We start from the raw sequence: 24,909 nt of genomic DNA, 5'->3' as shown, positions 1-24,909 counted from the left end.
ACGAGCTCTGAGCTACGTTTTGATCGTTTGATGGGCGTGTCAGAGATGTTACCCAATCAGCAGCGACACGTATGTAAACTAAACTGGTAATAAATTTTTTTTAAAAGCAGTGCGCTTGCTCACCACCATTTCAGTTCAAGTAAATGTTTTGTCGAGGCTGAACGTGCCCCTTATTTCTCGCAACAACTCACTCGGAACAATGTTTCTTCTCTATGTGGGGGTGGTCAACTTACAGCTGCACTAATCAATATTTGGATGTTAACAATGCATTGAATCATTATGTGTGATGTAACATGGGTTGCTAGTAAGGACGAACACCTCAGAGAACTGTCACCCGACTCTTCAGTGAAACGGAGCATTTAGTGTCTTTCAGCTCATTGTTTTGGTTTTACGGCCTGTCAACTCTAGGCTAGGACAACAGACTTCTCACCCAACCTTTGCCTGCGACCGTTCTGAATAGGTACAAACACCTTTGCCTTTTGAAGTGGTCGGGCATTCTGAGGCACCGACTCATTCAGTCACATCCATCCTTTCTGCATTACTGCTGAACTGTAAAATCTTCTTCACCTGGTTGTTGGATTGGACAAGTCAAACAGCTCTTGAAAAGATCAATTTATGTCATCGTTGATGCTGAAAGGCTGACCAAAGCAGAGATAAGAGCATTTGCTCTTTTAAGTTAACACAGTAAGCGGGAAGGTCCTGGGGCCTTGCACTCAGCTTACTGTAGCCTATTAAGAGTTCAACATCCGAAACTCCCCACAATGAAGATGCAAAGGGATGTCAATGATGCTGCAGTGCTCAAGAACTCCGCTCCAAATAGAGTTGACCCAAGGGCTTGGACCAGAGGCAGCAGCAGGAACAGTTAAAACAACATGGTAAAATTTGTGTCTTTGTGGATAAAAAAAAAAAAAATGCAGTACTGATTTTTAATAGCACTATCCTCCTTAGAAATGGGAGTGGCTGAGAGTATCAGTGTGGCTTGAAATGCCAGCAGGTGGTGCAGCTCATACCACTTTTAAAATTGCAAGAGACAAACACACAAATTACATCAAAGGTTTCTATGCAGCAGGAGGGCACCGTGTGGGAACACGGTCAAAGTATCCAGCATCACACGTTCTGGAGAATCCATCAAGCCTAACCTTCACAAAGAAGGTCCTGGACTGGATACCCGCTGAGGTCTGTTCGGCAGTCACCTAATCTGTGGAGAAGGCCACTCTAATTCAACCATTAGGCCCAGCGGTTGGCTCTGCCCTGCCCTCCTCTCCTTCCTTTCCATTCACAATGCTGAACCTCCCTCCAGTAACCCAAAGCTTCTTACCCCAATGACTCCTTCACCTGGGCACACAAAAGGCCCTGTTCAGCCCTCCTGACCTCAATTCCACTTCATAATGCATTGGGGCAGATCAAGGGCAGATCAGTATACCAACTGTGCAGCAAGGTCCTGGTTCCGCAGAAAGGTACTAGGTGCGATCTATACAATACAACCGCATCCATCTTCCAACCTCAGTCTCACCTCGACCTCGTGAACATCTTCAAGCTAAATTCAACAGTTACAGCTATGTTCTTGGGAGAGCTTATGGGTCTACATAAACACTGCAGTGACTTTTGAGAAATATATCTGTTAGCAATACGCTGCATTAGTTAAACCCATCGAGAAACTCAGTATCCACTGTGGTTGATTTCCACGTGGAACGCCACATGCCAATACACACTAACCAAAGCATCCGACAAATTACATTTTTGATTCGATGATGGCGCTAAATTAAAGTCAGAGGATTACCTTAACCCTTGTGTTGTCCTTCGGGTCACCAGGACCCGTCCAGTTTATTTGACGTTTTGTATTGGCCTGGCGTTGAGCTTCGGGGTCCACCCCTCCCCGGTGACCCGAAGCTCAACACCAGGCCAATACAAAACGTCAAATAAACGTATAGTTAACCCTTGTGTTGTCCTTCGGGTCCCGGTGACCCGAAGGACAATCCTCTGGGAATTATGAAAATTTGTATTAAAATGTCATGTCAGTTCATTTAATAGTTGTCAAGACATTTCACTAACTTAAACAAAATGTCAACCCTACGGTCGCACTAAATGCTAGGGAATCAGAGGAGGCATTTAAAAATATGGAGGAAGTAAATGTTCCTTAAAAAAACTAGAAGACTGAAACTGAAAGACTTCAGCAGTTAATTGAAGGGGAATTTGGGATTTTCATTATTCCAAAGCTTGAAAGTCACCAAGTTAAGAAAGCTCATACTGTAAGTATGTAATTCATCTATGTCCAGGAGCTGGTCCTTGATACCATCTCATACAATGTGAAGAAACACCTCTGTGCCTCCTTAACTCCTAAACCCTGTGAAGGGGGTCCTGCTGGTGATGGTGTGTTGTGGGCTGGTGGTGGGTGGGTGGCATAGATATCCCACACAGGATTAGAGCCATGCTGCTTGGTGAGGAGGAAGGGGAAAATAGAGGGAATGCCCCAGAAACACAACACCGCCTGACACGTATGGAATGGACTCTTTGCAGCTCGACTAAAACACGCCTGCCAGAAAGAGAGAAGATCTGCGGAATCACATCTTCTCCACGGCCAAGCATTCAACCTGTGAAACAGAGCTGTGCATGTCGAGCACGTGTACATTCAGCCTGTAACATGAGCGATGCCACTCCATACCTTGTCTTTCAATCAGGACTTTAAAATGGTCTACAGTTGTGAACATTTACGCTTTTAAACAAGGTGCTTTATTGTTGTACTAATTAAATAGGAATACTTATATAGCGTTTGCAATTATACAGCAGAGATGGGGACTCGAGTCGTACACAGTGACTTCAGAGCTGACTTGAGACTCGTACTCAAAAGACTTAAGACTTCGACTCAGACTTGAGATGTGGCCGTGAACAATCTTTATTTTTAGGAAACGTATGATCAGCTGAATGTTACTCCCCTCCCTGCGTAACCTATAAACTACCTACGTAACAAGCCATTCATCATAAGCTTTGGCTTTAAAAACGTCATACAACAAGGCCCAAACAAAAGAAGCGCTGAATGCAAATATGTGGACTATAGCTCTAAGACTTAAGACTTGACTTGGACCCTAGCTCAGAGACTTGTCAGCATCTCTGTTATACAGTGATGTGTTTAAAGTTTTTATTTTCCTGTAAAACCTATAGATAAAGATGTCGGTTGGGTCATTAGTCTCTCTGACACTTTGATCCAGAGCAAGATACCAATCTTGACAACTACTGGCAACACTGCCATTAACTCTGGCATGGATATCTGTGATCCCCCTATCTGTATTCCCCAGAGGATTAATAAAATAATGACTTCAGTGAATCTGGTCTCTTATCTAGCACTGACATCTGTTAAATACTTCCCCCTGGCCCAAAGTACATTAACTATAAAAAGTGTTGGCACCCTCTTTGAACCTTTTCATGTATTTTTTGTATTTCTTTTTAACCACGATGAATCACAGTGGATGTGAGTTTGTTGATATTAACGGAAACACTCTTAATATCTACAAATTGATTAAAGGTACTTATGAATTCAGTTTATACTCCATGTGTTATTAGAAAATCACTGATTCTTCTTAACAAAAAGCACATGGTGTGAAAAGTGACAGTAGTAGTTGTGTGAGGAATGAAAATACTATTAAAATACAAAAGCCAGCTGTAGAAGAGGGGACGGCTGAGCAAAAGAGTAAGCAGAATACATCTGGGCTTCAGAAGACCCCAAAAATGGCAAAAGGTGCGTTTGATGTGTTACAGTAGAGCACATCATGCGAGTGTAGCTGACTCAAGTTGTTTGCCTGTACTAGCTCACAGGTTTCACTTTTCCAAAATAAAAATGTAACACTGGAAAAAGATGAAATAATTTGAATTTATTTGTTAAAGAGAAGAGAAAGCTCCATTGCACAGTGCAGGTGTAGAAATGGCAATATGACCTCAAGAAAGAAAACAAGAATTTACCATTAAATATCAAGATGACATTTGAGAAACGACAGAGAGCAAATGTGATATAAATTAAAACACCATATACTAAACAGCGCAAGGCAAACTTTATTACAGATTAGCAACTATCTTTTAGATTTTTAAATCTGTACATAATCTTTGTATTTTGTATTACTTAAATGATAAAAGTGAAGATGAAAGGAGCACAGATTATATTTTAAAAGTGTCAAAATTACAAATGCCCATAAACAACACTGTTTCCCTGAAATGACACATCTCACACATTTTCAATCAAATATATCAACAGATACCAGAATATGCAAACCTCTAACTTACCACAACATCCCTTCAGAAACAAAATGCTTTACGCTCTTCCCATTACTTCCCATGTAACTCAATCATAATATAGTATAATGCATGAGTCAAGACAGAAAAACCCAGAAGAGATCTCCAGTTATCTACTACACAGAGAGGAGCGATCCAGACGGCACTGTAAAGTGTGAATTATACTGGCCGCAGCCCAGCTGGCGCGTGCAAATGTGACGTCATGTAATCGCCATAACTATTTATACCCGCGCTAGTGGTCGCGACACTCGTTGCAGTCTTCTCCTGAACAGAGGTGGCGCTAATGAGGAAATGCTACCGACTTTGCTATTTCTACGGACTAGAAGAAGAAGAAAAAGGTAAACAATGGCAGAATTGGGGGGTGTGTGTGTGTGTGTGTGTGTGTGTGGGGGGGGGGTGGCCTTGACCAACTTTGCTCGTCTGAAAGCCATGATGTCTCTCTCTCATGGGTGGGCTAAATTCTCTGGGCGGGCAAAGCAGAGAAAGGGGAGGTAACCTTCCTCCTTATGACCTCATAAGGAGCAAGATTCCAGATCGGCCCATCTGAGCTTTCATTTTCTCAAAGGCAGAGCAGGATACCCAGGGCTCGGTTTACACTTATCGCCATTTCTAGCCACTGGGGGACCATAGGCAGGCTGGGGGAACGCATATTATTGTTAAAAAACCTCATAAAGTGACATTTCCATGCCATGGGACCTTTAACCCAGTAAGTTTACAAGAGAGACTTGCGGTCACTCTGAGAGTCCTGGCATCCGATTGTCGGCGAACTCGTTCAGGCCTCCCGTTTCCGCTTAGTCGCGCGCCGCTGAAAAAAATAAATAAAGAGTGGTGCGCGACCTCTGCTCGCGCGCTATAAATCCGGGCGCGCCGGCAAGATCGACATCATTTTGACGTCACGATGCCGTGCGCCAGCTTGGCTGTGGCTACTGTAAAACACCTATAAGGCTGCCATACAATGACAGCGCCTCAAACACATTTTCTAAAACTTACGGTAACGCACGTCTAAACCACTTATAATAAATCGGTATAAATGTGTTCAAGAGAAAATATTTATCTTGGCAGCTCACTTCACCTAACAAAATTTCAAACAACTGCTTTGCACTCCAACATAAATGGCCTGTGTGTGTGTAGGACCTTTCTGATTTTTAGTTATACGTTCTCATCACCTTTTCATCAACAAATGCACTTGACACTGGGCCCAATTTACACAGCATACATGCAATAAACACGGTGAAATGTCAGAGCTATTCAGAGACAGGTAGGCAAGAAACGTATCCCAGCATTCATTGAGCAAAAGAAAGGGAAACATTGACAACACAATTCATTTTAGAGTCTTTGGACTACGAGAGGAAACCCAAGTGACTCTTTTTATGAAGCTATACAAACCTCTTAAAAAGTCTATGCGTTAGTATTTACAATTTCTTGGCCACCACACACTGTTTATGTACATGACCACACAGCGAGCAATATGATCTGGTGATCACAACAATCTGCACACAGGGAGCCCATGTTTAAGCAACCCAGCAGGTTGGTGGTGCTTTATATGAGAAGTGAATACAGGCAAGTTCGTGTCCCTAGCTTTCTATATCAATGCAGCACTCAGCAAAGAGATCCTGGGTTCTCATCCACTGGCTAGTGGGGCTGGCAACGTGCAGTGGGAATGTGTTGTTCTATCTATTCTTTGATTTTGAAAACAATCTATGCCAATGTGAACCAATGAGAAGTACACGACCCCGCGCCCTGTGAAACAGCAGACACTAGAAGCGTCAGGTTTGTAAAACGGATGTAAAGGAGAGATTGAGGTGAATGGGTGAAGGGCAAGAGCCTGTCAGTTGAACCCATTTTAACCTAAATGCAGCGGAAGTGTCCGTGACACAGCGGCTGGTGTGTGGTTACCATACAGACTGGGCCTCAACATTTCTCAGCTGCCTCTGCAGGGAGAGAGAGAGCTGCTCCATTCATGGGCAGGACAGCCAGAAGACCTGCAGTAACTTGAGCATCAACGCTCCCTCTTTTCTGTCCCGGACCCAAGCTCACCTCAGACTTGTCTCGTCTTTCTGCCAGGGCGTCTTGACTGAGCAGCAGCCATGTGCTGCGTGTTATTCCCAACACACTGCATTTGTGATTTCAGCTCAGGGGTTATCCCAGGGCATTTTTCACTGCTATCAAGAGTCACGTGGAAAGACAGTGATCTGAGTGACAGGAAGAAACAGGTAAAGATTTGAGTTACTTAAGCACAACCTCATGTTCTCATGAGCGACTCTAGTATGCTTAGATAAAGGTTAGAAGGAAATTAAGCCTCTTTGAGGCATGGTCATGCAAATAAAATGTAAATCTTTCTCTTTTTTTTGCACACAGTCATTTGTATGTGAAGCAAATGTAGACTGTTCCCAGGTTACAAACCCTTGGCGATACCAACATGCAGAAATTGAAACGCATGTTACTTTGTGCAAGTCAGCTTGGCTGCAATCATTGCTGCATGCTTAAGGTTCATTGTTTGCCATTGTTGGCTTTTAAGGAGTAATTGGTTTAGAATTATTTTCACCGTTTACTCCCAGGCATAAAAAGTTGCAGTGCTCCCTGCTGCCAGAGGACACTGTTCCAGTATACAGGCCTCAAAGTAATCTTACTTGCTGAAAAACACCAAAGAGCTGTTGATGATGGTGCAGAAAAGCCAGCCAAGGAAGAATGTATGAACACAGCAGTTGGTGTTTTTAAAATCCAATTTCCATCTGAACTTGTGTCTATTATATATTTGTTGTCACCCAATTTCAACAATTCTTTTTACTCGCATAAATACTAATAAGTCCCATGCATGGTCCAAGCAAGGCTAAACGTTTTCATCCTAACATCTCAAATCTAAATCAGACAAACAATTATAAAATAGTTTTAGCTCCTAAATGTGCAATGTATGCATTCAATTGCTGTTTTTTCTTTCAGAGAACCATTTGCAGCCCGTCTTGGATTTGCAAAACATTTTTTATAAATGTTATGTGAACTGCAGTCTTACCTTAAGCAACTAAAGCACAGACGTGCGACTTAGGATATACGCTTTGTGAATGTGGAACTCCTATGTGCAAATATACTATTGAATAGATTTGTTCAATATGGTGGACAGCAAACACCTTTACATTCAAGGCTGAAATATATCACCTTTTCTTTTAATCTAAAAAAATAAAAATAAAATAAAGGCTCAAGTCAAAGCTTATTATCAAGTAAGTGTTCATCTAGCATTCCTAAAGTCCCATTCATCCAAAATCAGAGAGCCTCTGAACTTAAAGATCTGAGGAGCTGTAGCGACTTTTAACTTTGGGCACAACTTCAATCTCATCCCCATCTCGGATTCGGTAGGAATGGAGGGCGCGGCTGTTGCACTTCAACTCCTCAGGTCCCAGGACCGAACACATCTCCCTGTCGATGTAGAAGAGCCTGATCCCATTGGTGGGCAGCTGCAGCAGAGCTCGAAGGTGTTTCTTCAGGTCGCCCACTGTCTGCTCCAGACGGAGGCTGACGGCCTCCACCCTGTCACCCCAGCGAATATCCACCATGGTGCTGTGGGGACTCAGGTCCACCTCTACCAGCGGGGCCAACTGACCATACTTGGATACAAGGATGTGGTACCTGGGAGGAAGCATGTCAGATCACTGAATGGCTTTGCTTTTGTTGTTTGTATATATAGAAATGTTAAGAGTAACTACACCCTGTGAGCTGATTGTCAGAGCTACCGAACCACGAGAGGCTACGGTCAGACTCTCGCTGGAAAGACAGAGTGTGTGGTGGAGCTCTGACGGTCCCTACAGTAGAAGCACATTTATGTCCCCAAGAGTCATTGTGTGGGTTTCTGTGTTAAAGCTGGGCTAGAATATGGTCATGCACTCTTATTCTTTCTGGTCTTTCTGGTGGAGTGGAGTAACGGGCCGGCTACATTGCAGGCGCAACGTATGTGGAGCGGATGTTCAAAATCAATGAAACTGGCTACACCGGACACGACAGCAGCGCGTGGTGGTGTGTATGCTACGCGGAGATCCGCTCTACAAGCGTAAAAATAGGACAGCCATCTATTTATTTATTTTTTTTACACGGAGGTGTGTGTGGCCCTTTTACACAGAAATGGATCATAAAGTGTCTATATTTCTTTTAAATTAAACTACTGATACACAGGAAACAACTTAATGAGCGCATTGGCAGTTTGGCTTTGAGAGTTTCAGGTTTTATTTCTTGTTTCCTGTCACCGGCGTCCAGCAGATAGTAGATTGACTTTTCACAGCGCTGTGGCGGCAAAAGCTCATGTCTCGCTCACACAATTATAGGCCGTGTGTGTGTGTGTGCAGCAGGTGTAGCCAGTTAAAAAGATGCATTCAGCGGCACGTCCCCTTCGCAAACGGTCCACATACCTTACGCTTTCAATGTAGTCAAAGCGTTAACGGTGAGTGGAAGAACAACACGTTTTATCTACCATAGAAGAAGCAGAGGCAACGTTAAGCTCTCTTCCCATCAGCCATTATTGCATCTCCTCTTTTTCGATGTGCCAATTTCTCCACCTCCGCCAATAATGTTTTGTGCTGTATTTCAGATTTTTCCTTAAATTTCTGGTGTCTCCACTTAGGTTGTTTTATGAGCAAATTAAAAACGAGCATAAAAACACGTAAATGGAAACGCACCTAGTGTGCGTTTAAGTGGCAGAGAAACACCGAGTTCTCTGCCTCTTGCTTGCCGTGAGAAAGCTCGCAGCCACCTCAGGGGAATGCGTGTTCGAGATAAGGACCCAGGAACGATTAAATAAAATCCAGGAGAAAAGGCCTGTGCTTTCAAAGCTACTGTAACAGCTGGGCCAATCAAAGCAATTTCCCTTCCCTCCCCAAAACTCCCCTACAAAGCCAATCCCCTGGCCTGGGGTTCCTGGCCAAAACTTGTGGTCCACCCTGGGAATTCTCCTCTAAGGCCACAGTGCACAAAGTGCCATTCTAAGAGAAGCCATTTAGCTAAAAGGCTTCATTTAAGATCGTTAGCATGCATTATGGAGCAAATAATGCTGCAGGTGATAACAAGTCAGTATTCCACTGTCTTTCAAGCATTCTTCGATAATGGACCGTAAAGTAGTAGGTTTTGGAGCTGATACAGACACTATGCAGCCCAAATCTTAGCCAACTTCTCTTTTGGCATTTCATCCGCTCTCATTTCTACAGTCCTCTAGTTGAAAGATGACCTCCATAAAAAGTTAAAATGTTGATTTCCTCTCTTCCCTCCCAGACAGGCCCTGAATATCAAACGTGTTCCAGGTCCAGTCCCCTTTCAGTCTCTCTCTACTTATTCTACTGGATACTCAGACTCTCAGATTTCTTTTTCAACCCAGTCCTCTCTTTCATTCTTTCCCTGCAACTAATCCTTCCTGCCAAGCCAACACATTTCTTTCTTTATATTTCTGTTTCCTAGTCCCACAACCCCTTACTCTTTTCCCAGATTACTATTTCCACAATTCTCTGTACATCCTTTCGAGATTGAGGTATATCAGGCTCTACCAGTCTGATTTATGGTTTGAGCTGCGTTTACAGTTACTCAAAGCCAGGCTGTGTCAGATGTGTTCACCTGAGAGGCTGTGACCCACCCTGCAGCGCTCTGATCTCTCAGGGTAGCAAGGCCACAGACCCATCCGAAAGGAAATGGGATAGCGGTGTGTTCACTGCTTACCGAGCGTGTCCGACACCCCGATAACACCCCCATGCAGTCATGGTGATCCCTAACCTTGGACCTACACCGAGAACCTGGCTCCAAACCAAGACCACAAATACGTGGGAGACGTTTACATAGAAGTTGGTAAAATGAACATTTCCAAAGGCTTTTGGATGGTTGCAGCGAAGTATGATGGAGATTATTGTATGTGTGACATGGCTTAAAATATGCACAGCATAATTCCCAAATACATCTTACACTTTCTCTTTGCCATAATTGGTAGGACAATTCATAGCCAGGATATCTATTCCAGTTCCAGTGACATCAGAAAACAAGTCAATCTCTCAACTTAAGGTTTGAGGTTGACAGAGTAGGTGTATACATAATCAACCTGCTACCTTGTGTATCACTTTTCCAATCAGAGAATTTCCAGCACAAAGGACTCATTGAGCAGGGAGAGACTGGTGGCATTGTCTCCCAAAGGTTAGTTTCCCCCAGTCAGAGACTACACCTTCCTTCACAAATCCCTCTCCAACATTCTGCTGAGGTTAAGTGGAATGTAGTCAGTGAAGAGCGCGCACAATTATTTGACCGCTGTCAGCCCGAGGAGGGCTTTCCAAATATGATATCACGTAATGTAAATGTATTGAGGACAAAGAGTGATTGTTACAACTTTATAAGGTGTTCACAGAGGTATGAGTCATCTAAGTGGAAGCAAGTGTCAATACGTTGTGGGTGGGACTAATGGGCCTTGTACAACTGGCCCATCCTAAATGACTGGACAAACATATATTTTCTTACCTTTTACTTTTAATTATTAAAATTTACATTTAAAAACACACAAACAAAACGGTTTCCCTTTCTAAAAAAAAGTAAAGACAACATTTATTACGCTACTATCATGTGTGAAATCCAGACCAATCACAACAGGCATTTTACCCAGGCATGTTAAGCCTGTGTGTCTGTGTGTGGGAAGGGAGCGAGTGGTTGGGTGTGTAGAGCGTGTGAGTGTGGTTCACGGTTTGTTAGCCTATACTGAGCCGAGTTTTCTCGTGTTGTTTATGAATTACTTTATTAAGAATACCAAAATTCTATGAAAGAAATAAGCCCATGTGTCTGTGAGAATAGTAAATAAATACGTCAACAAACAAAGATTTGCTATGTAAAGATATAGTGGAGTAATAAAATTATTATTAGAAATGATTTGATATTATTTTATATCATGAAGCATAGCCACACCTTAATGTTCAGCATGTATAACTAACTGGTGAACATGGAAGTTAACTTTTTTTGTGAACAAGTAACATCCAAGAGTGTACAACACCTGAAAAACAAATCAGCCATCACTAAAAGGTGCCCTCCTTTAAAACTACGAGTAAAGTAATAAATATGTGTGTGTAATACAAGCATACTGTATGGCTGAGTACCTCTCAGGAAGTTCCTGGTCTGGGCAGTCCTGGTAGTACCGGATGAAAAGCCTCTCAGCATCCTCTCTCTCTCCATCCGACACTGCACTTCCATTCAGCAACACTACAGATGGCAGCCTGCAGGCAGGGACATTTGTATTAAGATTAGATAGTAAATAAGCAAATATGCTATCCTGCATGTTTAGGGCAATAAGGATTTGCTGTGTCTGTGTGTGTGTGTGTGTGTGTGTGTGTGTGTATAGGTTCAGACTCACTGTGCTAAAAGGAGGCAACGTCTCTCGTGGGTGGTGTAAGGCTGCAGTAAAGGAATCCCCTTTGCTTTTACGTCCTCCAGCTTAGGGAAGAAAGCCAACCTTTCGATGTCCTCCCATTTACTAAGCCCTGAATAACACAATATCAGAGTTTTAGGGTCACAGAAAGTTTTTAGTTCACACCACGCACTGAATATTGAACATGGATAGATGAAAATGTGTGCAGTCTTCATCACCCCTCTCAGACCTGAGTTGTTGAGGTTGATGGTGCGCAGGTTGGGGAAGAGCTGCTCCAGTGTTTCCCGAGTGTCACTCACAGAGTCCACACTATTATTGGCCAGAATCAGTGTTTTCAGACTCGGGTACATCTGCCCCAACTTCCTCACTTCTGCCCATTCCTTCAGCTGGTTGTCTGTAATCTGCAGGAGGCGTAGTGACGGACAGGACGTCTGGGATTCTGACACGGTGTTGTAGCCATTCAGGCACAGGAAAAGCTCCTCCAGCCTGGATGATGAGGTGAATTGGTTACGTTTGAGAAATATTAAAGTAGGTCCAATAAAAAAAAGATTTCAGGTCAAATCTGCATCTGATAAATTTGTTGTGCTCATTTTGAGCGTATATGTTGTGATTGAATCCCTACATTAAGGGTTTGTGTTAAGGATGTTGACATTCTATAGACAAAAACCAACAATGTGTAAGTCCATCTTTTGATACTTTCTCAATGTCCTACCCCGTCTATGGCACTCAGCCCCAAGACCTTTGTTTCCTTTCGAAAATGTAAATCTTTAAAAAGTAATTTCCTACATCTGGGCTCAGCAGGTATCAGCAAACATTACTCAGGGGAGGTTCACACCTAAAGGTCTGTTTCCTGAATCGGACCAATGCTAGGATGATACATGGTTTAAATTTTCCAATTGGTCGGTTTGCGTTCACAAAAGTCCAAATGGTCCAAAAATATTTATTGAAAAGCCATGGTGGTCAGAATTTGATTTTTGGTCATACAGTTGGAGTGTAAAAAGAAAACAAAACCCTCACAATTTCTACCTGGAACGGTGGTCTTGATCAGGAGCGCGAATCAGCAGATTTAAGAGGACCCAGAGACGTTGGAAGCAAGGGGGGTGCAACAGCTTCCCTTTAGGCCTACTGTTCCAAACTTTTTGAAAGTGTTGGTGCTTAAATGTGTCTGACTTTTATTTCTGTTATTTATATTTCTGTAAACTATAAAGAACAGGCTATATGCTTTCATAGTCTAGTCATGCGATTGTCTCCTAGCCGGAGTCAGGTGCTCTCCGTGAGTGGCGCGGCGAGCTCAGAGGGTTGCTTGCCGAATCCTGCGGGGATGACAATGTCCCTGAGAGGATTGTGCATATGCATGTCTCGTAACACTGCGGGTATTAGATACTTTAATAATTCAGGCATTTCAAGGAAGACACTCTGCCGACCTTATCACAGAAGACGGCTGGCTCTAATAAGATAATAAGCTACCAGTTAACCAGTCACCAAAACAAGAAAAACATTTAAACCCACAAAATGACACATAAAACAGTATGCTTCCTGTGATTAATTCAAATGGTGTCACGCCAGAAATGAACCACTCCAGAGTTCACTTGACAGCGGCCCAAGACCACCGCTTCAAGACGGACCAGAGAGCAGTTGTTTGGTCTGCACCAGAGTTCGATTTCAGCGTTCAAACCAACTCAAACGAACCGCACCAAGAGGGTAAACGCTCCTGGGTTAAGTACAACCAGTGTCACTACCCGATGTGAGTCGAGTGCAGATGTGAGTTGTGCACGCTCAGATTTAAACGGTTTACAGCATAACGCCAAGGGATCCGGCAAACGTTTTAGCTATCTATGATTGTTTGATTGCTAACGTTAGCTCAAAACGCCATTCAAGTGACAGCCTTTTTTTTGTGTTTGATTGCTAACTTGTAGCCAGCAAACGAACTTCGTTATGCAGGTCCATTTTTATTGTATTGACATTACAGAAGTCTCTCGTTAGCAGGTTCTTGTAGGCTACTTCAGCTTCTAATCTAGAACTGACATCAGGGATCGTGCAGTGAAAATGTGACGCCTTATGCTAAATAATAAATGACCGCTATGTAATGTACCTATGTCATTATTCTGTGGCTAACAGCAAAACAGATCTGTGTGAAGTCGCAAAGTGTAGCATGCGCAACTCACATCTGAACTCGACTCACATCGGGTAGTGACACCAGACTAAACAAGGCTGGTGTGAACGTGAAACAGCAGTACATTGTGTAATTGTTTGCGACTATTTTCAGCTGCGGATTAACACACATTGGTTGCTCTAGTGAGTGTTAGCTCACTAGCTAGTGAGTGTTAGCTCACTAGCTAGTGAGAGCAGAGCGGTGTTATGTAGGTTTGACTCAAAAACTTGATGTCTTTCGAATTTCTTTGTAACTTTCAGCTACTGTGTATTACTATCTTTGGCATGATCACCATGGTACTTTTAATAAACAAGGAAAAACATCTGCTGTGTATACTGGTCTTTCCTTACTTTTACCATTCCATTAAAAAAGCAACCACAGGCCACATTAAGATGTTTCAACACTTACTCTTGTGCCTGTTGTGTGAGTGCGTGCACGGTGTCCCAGCTGACTTGGGTGTTAATGAGGACTAGTTGTCGGACCCTGGAGAACACCTCGGCCATGCTGGGCTCCAGCTGTACGCCGCTCAGAGGGTTCATGCTCAGATTGAGGAATTCCAAGTGGGGGATGTTGGAAACAATGGTGGAGATCTGGCAACCCACAAGCATTAACAGAAAAAAAATAAACCTTAGAGAGAACATTAGGTATATACAATACATATAACTCTGATTTTGTTAAACATTTCTGTGGTGTACAACTCTGGCAATATGACCTGATACAATTCGGATTACCTGCCTAAACCTTTTAACTGCATTTTAAATTGTTTTCTTCAGGTGGTAACATCCAACATGATAGGCGTCTCGCACTCAAGTCAAATAGTCTGGATCGACGGCGGTACATTTACGGGATAGTTCTGCCGGATGTCCCTCACTTTGCGCTCTTTGTTTTTACGTTCTAAACTCCGGTCGCTTGGAGGAACAGCAACCGGAACCTCCGAGCTAGCAAGCTAACGTTACACGCTGAAATTGGCATATTTTAAGAAATTTTTGACTAGATTTTTTTAGGTTCTCTCGGGAAATGATTGTGAAGATTTACAAAGAATATGTTTAAGGCATCTCTAACAGATCCACCTTTTTTGTGACTGGAGATTAGCGCCGCCAAAGACGATTGTGATTGGTTTAAAGAAATGCAAAACAACCCAGACCGTTTTTTCTCCTACCCAGGAGTCTGTGTGGAGGGGCCGGACCCTCCTCCGCAGCGCTGTGGAGATAGGTCTGGTCATATAATGTCATACTGTAGATATATATTAACATTAAACTAACATAGCCCCTCCCACTGCAGGTTTTATGACTTATCAGCAGGAAAACCACAAGAGTAACTAATAACATGGATAATGTTAATGCCACAAACATGTCCGATACAAATAAGGGTGTCTTAAATTAGAGCTGGGCCAGTTGTGGACAGTGTGAAAACAAATACATGAGATAACTTCTGTCTCTGGAGTAGCTCTGCTTTTGAGAAATATTACTATAAATATAGTCTGGCTTTGCCAGACCATCCTCCACAGTGCGGAGGAAGGTCTGGCTAGTCCACGTAGCATTCCGGGATGGGAGAAAACTGTGCTCCGGTTTATTGGCATTTCTTTAAACCAATCGCAATTGTCATGGGCGGTGCGAAGCTCCGCACAGAGCCGCAGCAAAATAGCCTCGGGAAGGAACTTGTTTTGGTGGAACATGTGTACGTTCAAAGGTTGTTTTAGTCGTGCAACAGAAAACTCTGATTGGACAGATAGTCAGCTAGCTGTCTGGATTCACCCTGCAGAGATCTGAGGAGCAGCTAACAATAGTCCTGTTTAAAATTCCAATACAAAGAAAACGGAAACGGACATTGGTGAAAATACATGCATCCGGTGGAATTTCCTGCAGCACCGGAGCAATCCTGGAAGTGGAACGTTGAGGATATAGACTACAAGAAATACAACTCTATGTAGGATTTCTAAGCAAGTAAGCACCAAGTCTTTAAAGGACACCTACCTCCGTCCAGTCGTTAAGTTGATTGTGGGACAGATCCAGCTCTAGCACATGGGAACAGAAAGCTGCAATGTCTGACCTGTCCCCGGCTTTTCTGATTCCAGCGTCACTCAGAACCAGCATATTGGGCAAGAACAGGCGACCTGCAAGCAAAGAAAAACTTAGTTCAGCAAACTTAACTCAGTTTTTAAAAACACAGGGGCTTTACACTTTAATCTGTGCTTTTGACATGAAAAGGTAAAGACTGAGGTGAAGTCAGTGCACACTTAGCACAGTCAATTTACTGGTGATCATAACTCTGACATAATTCATCTCTCACCTTTGACAGGGGACCCTGGTGGGCTTGGCATTACCACCACTCCTTGGCCGTAGGGGAAATTCTCCGGGTTGTATTTCTCACTCAGGACTTGGATGAAGGTGCACCCCTCTTCTTCATCAGAGGACGACTCCATGGTCGCAGCACTAAGCAGGTATCCAAGGGAGAGAGAAAACCAAGGATGCAAACGACACAGTCAGTTAATTTCTTTTTTTGTTTATTTTCAAACTTTGGAGCCTTTGTTTTACTAACTTGCAGTACACCAGGCCCTGGTCAGATCAGTGGTGCTCTATTGTTACTGTTTAAAGGATAAGGCCGGTGATACAGTATTTTGTTGTTATTGTCGACAAATCCCACGAAAAGACCAAAACCGACTTCCTACCCTGCCTGTGGGACTCATGCCTGAACCCCTAAAGTATGTTCCTATTCAAGTTGTACCTCTTTAAAAACAAGTCACAAATGTATAGTATGATTTTTTTTAAGGATCAGTAATTACATACAAAACTGCTGGGGACTGTAGTTTTATTTTTAGCAAACATTACTCAAACAGGAAATACTTTATTATGGTTTGGGTTTGTTGGGGAATGGGCTGACACTAGCTATAGAGCAAGTCACCATGACATTGCACTCACACAAAAATCAGTCCCAGGTAGACAAATTACAGTTGATTTTAATTGTGGAAATATGTAAAATCTGCAAACTTTTTTCATGTCTGTTGTCATTTTCAGCCATAACTGTAACGTGTACTGTGTTAATATGATAAACTAAACTGTCATGTCACCGCCAGTCGGACTGGCTGCTAGTTTGGGTGGTGTCATTTTCTTTAGTCTATGGCCCAACAGGTAAATTAGGTCTCCAACCTAACGTTAGTGAAGGTGTTGACATATGAAAGCATCAAGCATGCACTTTAGATGAATGAGATGAGTATATTCAGTTGTTCCACTTTCCTGTTTGCTCAGCGTCGTTAAATTGTACGTACGGGATGCAGGAGTTATTGTAAACAAACCTTATGATTGGTTCTATAGATCTATTTCTGCAATAAGTAACTTTGCATGTTGCCAGGCCACCGTTGAGAAACTTCAATAATCTAAACTGTGCAAGATATCGGTCAAACATAGGAACAACTTTCAAAAATAGATGCAGCTTACATTTTTTGAGTTTTCTCCCTCAGGACACGTTCAGTCTTTGCCTATAACATAATAGGGTCACACACAGACAAACACCCTGTAGAAAATGTTTGGACCTACACATTTGTTGTTTAAAAGGTCCAAACATGAAAAACCACTTGTATGGTCATTTAAAGTCACACAGTGACTGTGGAAGCAGTGTGACCAGCTCAACCAGCTTAACTCTGCAAGCCATTAGCCAGCTTCACTGAAGCCTTTATGCTGTAGGTAAAAAGGAAGTCATTTTCCTGAACAATCCTCAATTTCACTTTCTTAGGTGCCCAAACAAATTTGATATACGGACATTGTTAACTAAATTCGATTAGGAAGTAAAAACATATTTTGTCAAACCAGTCGAGGAATATATATATATTTTAGTGACCTTGTGTTCCCAATTGCAAAGGATTTTTTTATTCGGTAGTATTAGTATGAAAACTCCTTGAAAATAGTAGCAATAATATTAGTAATTTTTGTTTAATGACTAATGACTTATGATAAGCTGCCTAGCTAACCCAAAAACATTTACAGTAATGCGGTGTTAAATGTCGGTGTTGATACAGGAACAAAGGCAGGGATACTTTGCAAGTTTGGTGTCATCTCGGTGTCATCTTTGTGTGGGCAGTGTGTTTAGAAGAACGGCGTGTTCCTTCCCTACTGCACACACTGTAATGACACAGAGCTGGATTCAAATTTGCCAAATATCTCTTTTAGCAGTAGAAACAGAAGTAGTAGTGGTTAAAGCAAGAGCAGTCACTTCGTATTTTATGTATTTAAAAAAGGGGAAAAAAACAGACAAACATTGTAACACAAGAAAAAAGCGCAACAGATATATACAGCACGTCAAGCTCAAGCTAATTTGCAGCCCCATCCCTGGTTAGGTAAAGTAAAAAAACAACTGAGCAGACAAAACCGTTTAAATGCATCCACATGTCTATGTATGTACTGTACAGGACTTGACAACCGGATTCGCGCCATCGTCAATCAATTTTACTTGGTCTTACTGCTCCTGCTGGCAGACATTTTTCTTCTGTGCAGGTGTTGGATAGAAAGATCTAAAAATAACCCTTAAACAACCTACAAGACACAGAAGCAGAAATGTGAGAGGCAAAGCAGCACTGACAAGAGCAGGTGCACAGTTGACACCAACGCACTTCTTCTCAGTGAAGCACTTGTTCCTGCGGAGTCATTTTTTTTGTAGTGCTGAAAAAATAAGCTGACTAACCGATTAGTCGAGTAAAAGAAAACTGAATAATTTAGGATAATCGATGTGATTGATGTTGATCAAAAATGCCTAAATGTAGCTTTTCAATGTAGCCTTTAATGTGTGGATTTGCTGCTTTTCTCCATTTCATGTCATTGTGGCATGCATATCTTTGGGTTTTGTATCGTTAGTTGGATAAAAGCAGCAATCTAAACACATCACATTGGGGTCAAGGAACATTTTTCAGAATCTTTGGACATTTTATAAACTGTTAACTTACAATTACGGACCGATTAGTTGATGTAGAATAGACAGCTGCAGCCCAAACCTTGTTTAAAATGCACAAATAAGAAAATCTGACTATATTTTAAATGTACAATGTCATGTGTTTACCTGTTGTTGCTATAATTTTCCATTAAGGTATGGGACATAGAAAACACAGGACTATAATAACTCTATAAAAACAGGTAAATTACAGAAACCTTCCTAAAAAGGTACTGCTGCCCTGCAGTAGTGCTTTTTTAGACCATTTTGAATGACGTTTAAGACCTTTATCACAACATCAAAAACAAAGTCCGATGTCAGAGTCCGGAAACATTGTCTGAAACAATTCCCCGATTTCCTCATTGGCATTATAATACTGGTGTCTAGATTGGCTGCAATATAAGTTGCATTTTGGTCTGATTTGTAGTCGTAATACAGCAAATAGTATTTGGACTAGCGACAGAAAAGAACTACATCAACACAGAATAAAAACATTCTAAAGCGCTGCGGAACATTTCAATGAGCATTAAATAGCGCTACATTGACGTAGGAAAATTAAGACCCGTTTAAAATTATTTAAGAGCTAACACAATACTTCAGTGAATTTAAGACTTTTTTTAAAAAGGCCTAAAATTTTGATTTTGAAATTTTAAACTTCTTTAGACTTTTTAAGACCATGCGGTCAGGGTTCCTGAGTATTACTAATAGATAGTAGTAGTGTCAGTAGTACCGTCACAATTAAAGCGGTTTAATCACAGTAATTCTTCCTGATTTAGTGCATGTGCATTAAACAATTAGTATGCAAAGATGATTTTTAGATTTGCAGTAGTACGATTTTGTGATGACGTCATTCATAACTGCATACAACCTCAACTTTGTGTCGACACACAGCACCCAGGTGCCAAGGTCTTGCCCTCTCTCTTTAACCCTGATCAGCCCTATCAGTTTCAGACACATGGGGTCTGATCATCTTAGACTCAGCCCACCTGAGGTGGTGTTTTTGCAAAACGGCTGAGCATTGCGTCCGGACTCTGTCTGATGTTTCTGTCATAGATAGTTTCTTGTTTCACAGATGCCCCAATTCATACCTCTGATGTAGCAGAGACCAAAGGAAAGCCTGTTTTCAACTGCACATCAGGTCACATCTCCTCTGCCACGGAGAGAAAATGTTGATGAGAACTTTGATGAAACAAGAAGACCATCTATAAAAAAAAAAATAATTTAAAAAAAATAAAATTAAAAAAGAGCTACCCTGGGAATCAGAGAAAACTAATTTACATTCATGTATCATGGATCAAATTTCTTTGACAGCTTTATAGGGAAAAAAAACAGGAAAACAGCCTAGGCTCTACATCAAAAAGGAGTAAAACATTTGCTTTATAAAGCTGACAAAAGACAAGTAGAGTGACAGCTGGCTTCCTGGCAGGGCCAAAAAGGTTTCAGAAACATATGCCAGACGGACATTCTCCATTATAAAAAGAAAAGCATCTATTTAAAACGTGTCCATATAATGTTACATTTCTCGGGTCACCGGGGTATTTTCACATATAATTGTCGTTTGAAAAGTTTCTTCTTTAGCCTTTCTTTAAGTCGGCACACCTAACAAGCAGCAAGTTATTTTTCACAATAAAAGTTGAACTTTAGACTCTACTCACTACTGCCCTCCGCGGTGTAGTTTAGTGGTAACAATGCTAAACCAATTTCAAGAGTAACAGTCTGTTTTACATAAAGTAAAAGTAGCGTTTTATTGATGTGTTAATGCCGAATTAAATGGCAACCCACAACGCCTCAATACGGATAGAACGTATTTCTGTACCCGTTGTATCCACTTGCTAGCAAGCGAGGCCACATTTAACTACCAGGTTTATCGACAGGGTTCAGCGAAACATTCTTCAAGCAAGATAAGCACGGAACGTCTGGGAGGGGGGTGGGGGGGGCTGGTTATATGACCGAGGCCTGGTTGCCTAATGTCGCTTGTGCAAAAAAACAAATGGACAAAATTACGAATTTAACGGCGACATTTTGAAGGTAGCGGCATGCATTCATTTCACAGCTACGCAGTTACGACAGTAAGTTACTGTCAACCTAGAAAACATGTTTGAAGTAACGTTACCAGGTTGTTCAGCTACCTTCACCTTTATAACGGGAAAGGTATTGAGATTTCAGTGGCTGCTAAAATCGAGTCATTACCATAACACCCTTTCACATTGTATTATGTAACGGATTGTGACACCGTTGCACTCACCGTCCACAGAACCCCCTCGGTGTGGCGTTTGTTTTTGTTGTTCTTCAGTTAGTTGACAGTTTAAGACACGCCTACTTTTCCGGAAGTGACGTTGCTTAAATGTCTTGTTTTTTTCCTTAATTTTACTGTCTGTTTTTTTTCCCCCGTCTTCTTTACTGTAGCTACGTACTTATTTTCAAAACAAATAACCCAGGCATTAACGAGCCCAATAAAGCCCAATGATTCGATGAAAAAGTAAATATTTTTTTTTTTCCTGAAGTTGAAAAGGCAGTTGTACATCTCATCAACAAGTTTACACAATAAAGAGATGCATATAATAATAAACGCCAAAATAAAGGTTGTTTACATTTGAAGTTCAGTGCAGTAATGGAAGGAAATCAGTTATTTAGGTCATGTTAAAACATCACAAGGGAAAAATAAGTCCTGCATTAAGTATTGTTTAGCGAAACTGTTTTACATATGCATTCAATAGAATCCTTAGAGTGTAAACAAACCTAAAACATTAGTTACACTTCATAATGTGTTATTAGTATTTACATGTTGCACAACACAAACAAGTCATGTAGGTCAAAGACAACATGAAGTTCATCCTCTTGATAATGTAATTTCAATAAAACATACAGCTTGGCTTGTTTTTGCAAAATTGTCCCCAATATTATAAAAATAGTTAATAAAAAAAAACTTAAGTTTGTATTAGTAATTTTTACAATTTAAAATACAGTATAGGTATAGTATAAATTATTGTATTTTATTGTTTTCACCAAATACAGAAATATATCCAATGTCTGAGTTACATCCCTTATCTGTATTCATCCATTTGACTTAATTTAGAATGACTTGCAGCAAGCTATTTGAAAGTAGCTTTAGTTGAATGGAATAGGTCTACCACATAATGCCACCAGATGGCAGTGGTGTTGTGTGCAGTAAAAAAGTTCAGTTGATCCTCTTTTCCATACTTTTAAAAAAAGGTACACAAAGTAAGAGACTACCATGTATGTGGAGACCCTACTACCAAAAAGTACCAACAACAATCAAACAATGCAAAAGTCCTGCATTTAAAAACCTACCTCAGTGAAAGTACAGGAGTATCATCAGCTGAATGCACTTAAAAGTATTAAAAGAAAAACTGGCTCTTTGACAGATATATTTTACATCCTGTTATTACATTTAGATTGTTAATGCATCATTGCATAAGTAGCATTTTACTGTTGTAGCTGCTCGAGGTGGATCTCTGTTTTAACCACTTACTTTAGTCTGCAATACACATCTGTATTAATCTTGCGCTACTTTCTAAGGTTTTTTTGTTACATTTTTAAATATTTTTTTTTTTACCTTTTTGGACATGACCATTTATTTAAATCAAACCACCTGAGAAGCTAACAGGGGAAAGGTATTACTTTTGAAGGTATTACTGTTGAAAACTGCTAACGAATCAAACTGAAATGTGAGAATGGGCCAAAATAAAAACATTTTGCACAAGCCAAAAAAGGTTGGAAACCACTAGTTGGATTTTATTTCATTTTTTTCCTCCTTATCTGAAAAGTCACAAGTACCTACATTCGTCAAAAAAATATAGTAAAAACTATACATGCAGTGGAGTAGAAATATTAGGGATCATAATATGAAAAGTAACTCAAATTGTACTAATTAGTACTTGAGTAAATGTACTTGGTAACGTTCGACCCCTGTGATCAACTCATCGATTAGTAGTATTCATACATTTTTAAAGTATTCTTTAAAAAAAATACATAATTAAATAATAACTAAGAAGGCCAGCTCTGTTCTTCTTGGTTGCCCCCTTGACGCTGTGGAGGTGGTGGGTGACAGGAGGATAGCGGCGAAAGTATCCTCCATGATGGACGACTCCTCCCACCCCATGCAGGACACTGTCAGGAGGACTGAACAGCTCCTTCAGTGACAGGCTGCTGCACCCGCGCTGCGTCACGGAGAGATAGTGCAGGTCTTCCCTGCCTGCTGCTGTCAGACGCTACAATCAGCACTGCTCCCAGTAGACAACACACACACACACACACACACACACACACACACACACACACACACACACACACACCTCAACTGATAAAACATGTGACTGTGCAATACTGTAAATACATTTTACTATTTTAATATGTATTCTCTTTAATTATATTTATTATTGAGTGTTAATCTGTGTCTTCCACTTTTCCTCGTATCCCTTGACGCTGCAACAGTGTCAACGTCCCCATTGTGGGATTAATAAAGGATTTTGAATCTTTGAATTCCTTGATGTCAATACTGTAGGGTTGACTATTGGTGCATTCACAAAATATTAACACAATCAGAGTTTTGATCAATAATGGCGGCTACAATGACTACTGTAAGTGGGTAAAGGCAAATCATATAAGAGCTAGAACAGTCTGGTAAGTTCAGAAAAATACATCACTTTATCGCTTTTAAAACCAGGAAAAGCACTGGTCATATCACAATATAACGATATCAAAAATTTAAGAGGATATCTAGCCTCACATATCAATGTCGATATGATAGACATATTGCCCAGCACTACATACCTGTGTGATATACTGTATTTCACACTCCCAACGCATGCAGTTTAAAGTCCTCCTCCTCACCCACAAAGCCCTCCATAACCAGGCTCCTTCCTACCTCACAGAGCTGCTCCGCCGACCACAACCCCCCCTCGTAACCTCCTCTCCCCACCACTCAGGACCACGCACCGTACCTGGGGTGACCGAGCTATCACCATTGCAGCCCCCTCCCTCTGGAACTCCCTACCCATTCACATCCGTGACTGTACCGACCTGGACACATTCAAAACACTAATCAGAACACACCTCTTCAGATTAGCTTTCCACATACAATAGTCTTACATTTCTCACCTGACAGTTACTGGTTTTATTGTTTTGAATAGTTTTATATATAATTTTGCTTTTAATAGTTTTATGTATAAATGTTTGTGTTGGTTTTACTGCGTATCTGTTTTTAATGTGCTATATGTGCTGGTTTTACTGTAAAGTGTCTTTGAGTACCATGTAAAGTGCTATATAAAGAAAATGTTTTATTATTATTATTATTAAACTACGGGGGATGGGTCAAAGTGGCCGGTTTCATTGGAAAACTGAAACTGTGGGAGAGGAGAGCTACAGTAAGTGTGGTGGGTGCCTTTGACAGGTTTCATAGTTTGTCACAGTAGCTGGAAGAAAGTGAGAGTTTAAAACATGTCACAGCTGGTGCGCGATCACCTAACGGGCCGCTTACACAAGTTAGGCCGCTACTTCACTGCCGACAATGTAAGAAAACACAGCTTCTAAATAAAGAAAATCCTGTAAATACGTAAGCAGGTGCTTTGACACGGAGAAGACCAGTGTTTACTCTAAACTATAAAAGGAAGTTATGTCACCAGTGAATCATCGGCCGCTCTGCAGACATCTCGTGAAGACTCTCATAACTGACATGGTGACAATTAGGCTAATCCTCATGTTGTTATTTAAGTGCAAGGATTAACTTGTAAAGTTAATATATATATATATATATATATTTGCATTGCAAATTAATGTGAAAGGGCTCACACGAGTTTACTGTACAAGCATGTTACAAACGTATTATAATACTGCTTTCATAACAATATAAACTAGGTATGGCACACGGTGTGATAGTTCATAAGAGAAATCAGTCCAGAAAGAGAGAGGAAGATGAGACAGGACGAGAAGGAGTGGCCAAACCCTCTCCTAATCCACAATGATCCCGTGAGTCAGCCTTAGTCCAGATTATTCTACCAGTACCTCACTCTCTGTGGGACGGAGGGAATATAAACCGAGGCAGAGGAATTCAAAACCAGCGGCTGGATCTTTTAGTCTTGTAAACGCCAAAACTGAAATTTCTCCTTTTGTTTTTACTTGATTATTATTATTATTATTACTACTACAACAACTGGGACAACAGCTAAAACAC

At 41.3% G+C, this 24,909-nt stretch overlaps 1 protein-coding gene across 7 annotated transcripts; it reads right to left on the bottom strand.

Annotated features, from left to right (window-relative positions):
• Positions 1–3,846: 3,846 nt before the first annotated feature.
• Positions 3,847–21,058, bottom strand: LOC144528051 (tubulin-specific chaperone cofactor E-like protein). Of its 7 annotated transcripts, XM_078266459.1 has the most exons (11): positions 20,962–21,057; positions 19,805–19,918; positions 18,733–18,780; positions 17,234–17,274; positions 16,089–16,231; positions 15,773–15,912; positions 14,208–14,389; positions 11,877–12,133; positions 11,633–11,759; positions 11,379–11,495; positions 6,379–7,902 (listed from the first exon to the last, which is right to left on the bottom strand). In XM_078266459.1, the coding sequence occupies exons 5-11, from the start codon at positions 16,219–16,221 to the stop codon at positions 7,557–7,559; spliced, it is 1,302 nt and encodes a 433-aa protein (XP_078122585.1). In that variant the 5' UTR covers positions 16,222–16,231; positions 17,234–17,274; positions 18,733–18,780; positions 19,805–19,918; positions 20,962–21,057; the 3' UTR covers positions 6,379–7,556. The 7 variants fall into 7 exon arrangements, with proteins under 7 accessions (XP_078122591.1, XP_078122585.1, XP_078122584.1 ...); XM_078266465.1 differs by lacking the exon at positions 18,733–18,780 and having other exon boundaries at positions 3,847–6,473; positions 20,962–21,058; XM_078266458.1 differs by lacking the exon at positions 18,733–18,780.
• Between the last annotated feature and the right edge of the window lie 3,851 nt (positions 21,059–24,909).

Source organism: Sander vitreus, chromosome 13 (assembly GCF_031162955.1).
Source record: "Sander vitreus isolate 19-12246 chromosome 13, sanVit1, whole genome shotgun sequence".
In the NCBI taxonomy this organism is placed as follows: Eukaryota; Metazoa; Chordata; class Actinopteri; order Perciformes; family Percidae; genus Sander; species Sander vitreus.
This window is presented reverse-complemented; position numbering and strand designations above follow the sequence as displayed.